General features: G+C 45.6%; 1 protein-coding gene across 1 annotated transcript in view; it reads left to right on the plus strand.

Annotated features, from left to right (window-relative positions):
* The window catches only part of tmem71 (transmembrane protein 71), a 27,674-nt gene that overhangs the window by 11,420 nt on the left and 8,754 nt on the right, over nucleotides 1-7,500 (plus strand). Inside the window, 2 exon segments of the mRNA XM_056293426.1 lie at nucleotides 2,137-2,185; nucleotides 3,929-4,135. Coding sequence (XP_056149401.1) covers nucleotides 2,137-2,185; nucleotides 3,929-4,135 — 256 coding nt within the window.

Raw genomic sequence — 7,500 nt, forward strand, 5'->3', positions numbered from 1 at the left:
TGTTTATTACATCCCCATGCTGGAAGTTTACAGTGTTTAAATCCCCATGCTGGATGTTTACAGTGTTTACATGCCCATGCTGGAAGTTTACAGTGTTTATTACATCCCCATGCTGGAAGTTTACAGTGTTTACATCCCCATGCTGGAAGTTTACAGTTTTTACATCCCCATGCTGGAAGTTTACAGTGTTTACATCCCCAATGCTGGAAGTTTACAGTGTTTACATGCCCATGCTGGAAGTTTACATTGTTTACATCCCAATGCTGGAAGTTTACAGTGTTTACATCCCAATGCTGGAAGTTTACAGTGTTTACATCCCCATGCTGGAAGTTTACAGTGTTTACATGCCCATGCTGGAAGTTTACAGTGTTTACATCCCCATGCTGGAAGTTTACAGTGTTTACATCCCCATGCTGGAAGTTTACAGTGTTTACATCCCCATGCTGGAAGTTTACAGTGTTTACATGCCCGTGCTGGAAGTTTACAGTGTTTGCATGCCCATGCTGGAAGTTTACAGTGTTTACATCCCCATGCTGGAAGTTTACAGTGTTTGCATGCCCATGCTGGAAGTTTACAGTGTTTACATCCCCATGCTGGAAGTTTACAGTGTTTGCATCCCCATGCTGGAAGTTTACAGTGTTTGCATCCCCATGCTGGAAGTTTACAGTGTTTACATGCCCATGCTGGAAGTTTACAGTGTTTACATGCCCGTGCTGGAAGTTTACAGTGTTTGCATGCCCATGCTGGAAGTTTACAGTGTTTACATCCCCATGCTGGAAGTTTACAGTGTTTACATCCCCATGCTGGAAGTTTACAGTGTTTGCATGCCCATGCTGGAAGTTCACAGTGTTTACATCCCCATGCTGGAAGTTTACAGTGTTTGCATGCCCATTCTGGAAGTTTACAGTGTTTACATGCCCATGCTGGAAGTTTACAGTGTTTGCATCCCCATGCTGGAAGTTTACATTGTTTACATCCCCATGCTGGAAGTTTACAGTGTTTACATCCCCATGCTGGAAGTTTACAGTGTTTACATGCCCATGCTGGAAGTTTACAGTGTTTACATCCCCATGCTGGAAGTTTACAGTGTTTGCATGCCCATGCTGGAAGTTCACAGTGTTTACATCCCCATGCTGGAAGTTTACAGTGTTTGCATGCCCATGCTGGAAGTTTACAGTGTTTACATGCCCATGCTGGAAGTTTACAGTGTTTGCATCCCCATGCTGAAAGTTTACATTGTTTACATGCCCGTGCTGGACGTTTACATGCCCATGCTGGAAGTTTACAGTGTTTACATGCCCATGCTGGACGTTTACATTGTTTACATGCCCATGCTGGACGTTTACAATGTTTACATGCCCATGGTGGAGGTTTACAGTGTTTACATGCCCATGCTGGACGTTTACAGTGTTTACAATCCCATGCTGGAAGTTTACAGTGTTTACATGCCCATGCTGGACGTTTACATTGTTTACATGCCCATGCTGGACGTTTACAGTGTTTACATGCCCATGGTGGAAGTTTACAGTGTTTACATGCCCATGCTGGACGTTTACAGTGTTTACAATCCCATGCTGGAAGTTTACAGTGTTTACAATCCCATGCTGGAAGTTTACAGTGTTTACATGCCCATGCTGGACGTTTACAGTGTTTACATGCCCATGCTGGACGTTTACGGTGTTTACATGCCCATGCTGGAAGGATCATGGCAAGGTCCAACACTGCACCGCTTCCTCACTGAATTAATATCATGCATCATCACAGCTGCTTTTCTACAACAGAATCTGCAACCTCTTCTCCTGCAGAATGAAGGGGTTTGGGGCATCCGGGTAGTGTAGGGATCTATTCTGTTGCCTACCAACATGGGGGTCGCTGCTCGACTGTCTCCATAACTATAAAGCTCAAGTCAGTTTGTCTTGCAAACACATGAACGTTACACTGAAAGGAATTTAACGGGAGACTCACAAGCTCTTCACACTCATAAAAACCAAGACAAGTCCATCCAAGAGGGAGTTTGGGAATAAAAGAGCTTTACAGACGCCGTGTAACACACAACACACACGTTTTATCAGTTTAAACCAACGCACTTCTCAAGTGTATGTTTCTCTTCTTTCTTTTTTTTTTGTCGTTTTCCAGGTTCACCTGTGAAAAGGAGGCGGCCGCTGGCTGATGGCTCATTTGAGAGGTACGACCGGCTTCCATTCCTCTTTTAACGTCTTCCAGATCTGAAAAAATAAATCTAAACTCCATAATTTACTCCTCCTACTCGTGCCGGAGAAGAACGGGGGATTTTTGAGGCCAGGATTAAACATTCCAGTTTTAATTTGTAGCTTTTCATTCATTTTCGTTTGTGTAACATTGTTGCTTTATCATCTGTAAAGAATGTTCTCTTACAACCACTCCCCAGCTGGCGTCCGGGTGGCCTGGCGGTCTCTTCTGTTGCCTACCAACACGGGATCACCAGGTCGAATCCCCATGTTACCTCCGGCTTGGTCGGGCGTCCCTACAGACACAATTGGCCATGTCTGCGGGTGGGAAGCTGGATGTGGGTGTGTGTCCTGGTTGCTGCGCTAGCGCCTCCTCTGGTCAGTCGGGGCACCTGTTCAGGGGGGGGGAGGGGAATAGCGTGATCCTCCCACGTGCTACGTCCCCCTGGTGAAACTCCTCACTGTCAGGTGAAAAGAAGCGGCTGGCGACTCCACATGTTTGGGAGGAGGCATGTGGTAGTCTGCAGCCCTCCCCGGATCAGCAGAGGGGGTGGAGCAGCAACCAGGACGGATCGGAAGAGTGGGGTAACTGGCCAAGTAATATTGGGGAGAAAAAGGGGGGTGGAAACACTTCACAGCTCAGTTTTTTAGATATTTTGATATTCTTTGGTATGTAGAAACTCTCATGGATTGGATCTTTTGTGTGTTGGAGTGTTGTGTGTTGTAGTATTGTGTATTGGAGTGTTGTGTGTTGGAGTATTGAGTGTTGGAATATTGTGTATTGGAGTGTTGTGTGTTGGAGTATTGTGTATTTGAGTATTGTGTGTTGGAGTATTGTGTGTTGGAGTATTGTGTGTTGGAGTGTTGTGTGTTGGAGTATTGTGTGTTGGAGTGTTGTGTGTTGGAGTATTGTGTGTTGGAGTGTTGTGTGTTGGAGTATTGTGTATTGGAGTGTTGTGTGTTGGAGTATTGTGTATTGGAGTGTTGTGTGTTCTAGTATTGTGTATTGGAGTGTTGTGTGTTGGAGTATTGTGTATTGGAGTGTTGTGTGTTGGAGTATTGTGTGTTGGAGTATTGTGTGTTGGAGTATTGTGTGTTGGATTGTTGTGTGTTGTAGTATTGTGTATTGGAGTGTTGTGTGTTGGAGTGTTGTGTGTTGTAGTATTGTGTATTGGAGTGTTGTGTGTTGGAGTATTGAGTGTTGGAGTATTGTGTGTTGGAGTGTTGTGTGTTGGAGTATTGAGTGTTGGAGTATTGTGTGTTGGAGTATTGTGTGTTGGAGTGTTGTGTGTTGTAGTATTGTGTATTGGAGTGTTGTGTGTTGGAGTATTGTGTATTGGAGTGTTGTGTGTTGTAGTATGGTGTATTGGAGTGTTGTGTGTTGGACTATTGTGTGTTGGCGTATTGAGTGTTGGAGTATTGTGTGTTGGAGTGTTGTGTGTTGGAGTATTGAGCGTTGGAGTATTGTGTGTTGGAGTATTGTGTGTTGTAGTATTGTGTATTGGAGTGTTGTGTGTTGGAGTATTGTGTATTGGAGTATTGTGTATTGGAGTGTTGTGTGTTGGAGTATTGTGTTCATGTCCTTGTGTCCTTTATGTTTGGGGGTAAAGTGTCTCTTATTCAAAATGGACTGAAATGAACTTGGAAGTCCGTTTAAGTCACCTTACCATTGATGGTGGTTGGTCAGGTCAGTTGCATGACAAGTGTCTGTTGTGTTGCAGCATCTCGCTCCTCTCCCCGGACTCCTCCTACTTGTGTTACTCCACCAACCCTGTCACCGGCTCCCCCTGCTGCTGCCGCCGCTCGCCCCGCCTCCTCACCAACGGCTACTACGTCATGACGGAGGACAGCTTCTCCTGGGACGACGATGGCAACGTCTCGCTCACGCCCGCCAAAACCAACGTGTCCTACAAGGAGAACCTCGTCAGGTCAGACCCGCCCCCACCTTAAAGAGTCAGTCAGCAGCATACATATAAAATCAAGGCGGTGTCCGGGTGGCCAATATTTCTTTCCTAGGATGAAAACGGAAAGTTCCCGCGTTCAGGCACTAGGATTGGCCAGATCTGCCTGTCAGTCAACTTTCCAGATTCATCCTAGGAAAAAAATATTCGCTTGCCGTACACACACAGTTAAGTTGGCACAGTTAGCTTGGTTGCAAACGTGGCTAATGGCTAACAGTTAGCTAGCAAACGTGTCTAGAGTTAGGGTTAGTATTGGGGTTGTTGCGTGGTCACATTGGCCTTGACTGACAGGCAGATCTGGCCAATCCTAGCGCCTGAGGGCGGGAACTTTCCGGATTCATCCTAGGAAAGAAATATTCGTGTCCGGGTGGCGTGGCAGTCTATTCCATTGCCTACCAACATGGGGATCGCCAGTTCGAATCCACGTATTACCTCCGGCTTGGTCGGGCGTCCCTACAGACACAATTGGCCGTGTCTGCGGGTGGGAAGCCGGATGTGGGTATGTGTCCTGGTCGCTGCACTAGCGCCTTCGCTGGTCGGTCAGGGCGCCTGCTCGGGGGGGAGGGGGAACTGAGGGGAATAGCGTGATCCTCCCACGTGCTACGTCCCCCTGGTGAAACTCCTCACTGTCAGGTGAAAAGGAGCAGCTGGCTGCTCCACATGTATCGGAGGAGACGTGGTAGTCTGCAGCCCTCCCCGGATCAGCAGAGGGGGTGGAGTTGCCGTACCACACTGAGATGCAGATGGTCAGGATGCTCTCTATGGTGCAGTGGTAGAAGTTGGTGAGAATTTTGGGGGGTAGACGGCCGCTCCTCAGCCTCCTCAGGAAATGCAGGCGTTGTTGGGCCTTTTTCACAAGGGCCTGGGTGAGGGAAATCCATAAACAGGAAAGTCAGCCGAGCCCATCACAATAAATGTTGTGTGCTGATTTCTAATAAACCAGAAGTATAACCTAAATCACCCAAACAGCTACCAGTTCACTGAATGAGTTCCATTTAATTAACACATAGACACACACACACACACACACACACACACACTATAACAAATAACAAAGGTGTTAAGGAAAAAATTTTATTGTAAAAGTAAGACATTTTATTTTGAAAATACTGTGACATAAAAAACTATAAAAATGAGGAAAAAAATCATCAGATTGTTTTCATTATTTATGGTTAAAATAAATCTTGTGTGATCTATTACAAAACGCCTCATAAAATGTGATGCAGGAGTTTTCCCCTCTATATTGTGATATATCGTGATCCTCTATATCACGATATACCGTGAAACTATATCGTGACACATCGTGATATATATCGTGATACTCTGTATAATGTGATATACATCGTGATATATTGTGATCTATATCGTGATATATTGTGATCTATATCGCGATACTCTATATTGTGATATATATCGTGATACTCTATAATGTGATATATATCGTGATACTCTATAATGTGATATACATCGTGATATATTGTGATCTATATCGTGATATATCGTGATCGTTTTGACCGTGGAAAATATTTTGATGTGACTTTTAGTTCATATCAACCTCCTCTAGTCTGCAGTGGGCATCCATTTTTAACAGCGGCATACTGTCAAAATACTATGAAGTGTCTGCTGATGGTCTCTGATGTCTTTCGCCAGAGCCCTTCCACAGAACCAGGCCGGTCCTCTGGCCGTGTTGTGTTGTTATGCAAGTGTCAGGCGTCACATAGCTTTCCCACGTCTGTGTTCAATCATCTCAGCAGAGCTGAGCTCATTCTGAGTCTGTTAAAACGCCTCGGCGTCTCCGTCAGCTGTCGCAGCCACAAGGCTGGATTAGTACTCCCAGGGGCCCCTGAGCACTGAAACTCATCCCCCCCCCCCTGCCTCCCACACACAAACCACGCCCACCACACGCCACCCACCAGACCATAATCACACAGCTGTTGGCCAAAGGCTGAATAACCAGTCCAGCTGAGCAGGTATGCCTACGCAGTTCAATAAACTCGTCCACAAAATATACAGCAACACACAATCACAACAGATAATACTGGTCAATGCACAGACAACATAGTCCCATGCAGTGTTGTAGGACTTGAGTCCAGAACTCGGACTCGAGTCCTGATTTTAAGGACTCGTGACTGGACCTGGACTTGAGCACTGATGACTCGGACTTGGACTCGAGCATTGACTGCATTCGGACTCGGAAGTTGGAGATGAGGACTCTGACTTGTTAATTGATGAAGGCTGTTTTTTTGTTTTCGTTATGTTTTTTGTAATAGGCCCTAATAATTTGGCACAAGTTATTGATAGCTATATTAATACCGTAACATTATTCAGTCTTGTGCAAGGGCGGGCATGTGTGCTGCACCTACATGCGGATTCACCTGCATACCCTCATGTTGGAGGGTATGAGCCCATCTTCTGCGACTCAGACTCAACCTTGATGACTCAGACTCGGACTCAGGTAATGGGGACTTGACTCGAATTGGACTCTTTTTTGGGACTGGGACTCAAGACTCGACTCGGACTCGAGGTTTAGTGACTCGACTACAACACTGATCACGCGGTTCTTACCTTTAGACGTTCTTCTTTCTTGACTTTTTCTTTGCAAACTCTGTGATCAAGTCCTAAAAATCCAGCTGGGCATCACTGCAACCAATGGTGGACGCTTCCAGGCTAGCATTACTGCTAGCTAGCTCGACATCCTCCATCAGAATGCCTTTTTTAGCTTGTTTGAAGAAAAAAAACCTACGTATTAGCGGGACCTTTTTTATATATTGTGGCAGCTTCTTTCACACCCCTTTCCTTTCTTTTCGTTCTTTTGGCAGCCCCGCTGGGCTTTTGGTTAGCGCCGTCCATTTTCTGCTGCTTGGCACGTTTTCCTACACACTTCTCACTGATGCAACCTAACTGATAGTGGGTCAGGTAAACATTAATTCCATTGTTTTTAACCTCGACTTGGTTTAAGAAAAACTGATCTTGAATCTGTGCAGTGTAAGCCACCTGCTCTCTATGCCCACCGCCCTTAACCGTTAGCCATTAGCATTAACGCTTGCTCACCAGTCACCACCTGCCCGGCCATCTCACCAATAAAACAATCAATCATGACACTTAATTTTCTAGGAAACAACTTTTATTTCATTCTGATTGGATAATTATCAAGAGAATGGCTCAAGCTCTCTGTCATTTCTGTGGATCTCGACATAAGAAATAAATGCATAATATTGTTTTTCTCTCATTGCAGAGGGCCCTTTTGCACTCGGGCCCCTGGGCATGTGCCCAGGTTGCTCATATGGTAGATCCGGCAGAGGGTAGCCAGAATCTGAAGTCATGTCTTTCAC

The sequence above is a fragment of the Lampris incognitus genome, chromosome 14 (assembly GCF_029633865.1).
Source record: "Lampris incognitus isolate fLamInc1 chromosome 14, fLamInc1.hap2, whole genome shotgun sequence".
Classification (NCBI taxonomy): Eukaryota; Metazoa; Chordata; class Actinopteri; order Lampriformes; family Lampridae; genus Lampris; species Lampris incognitus.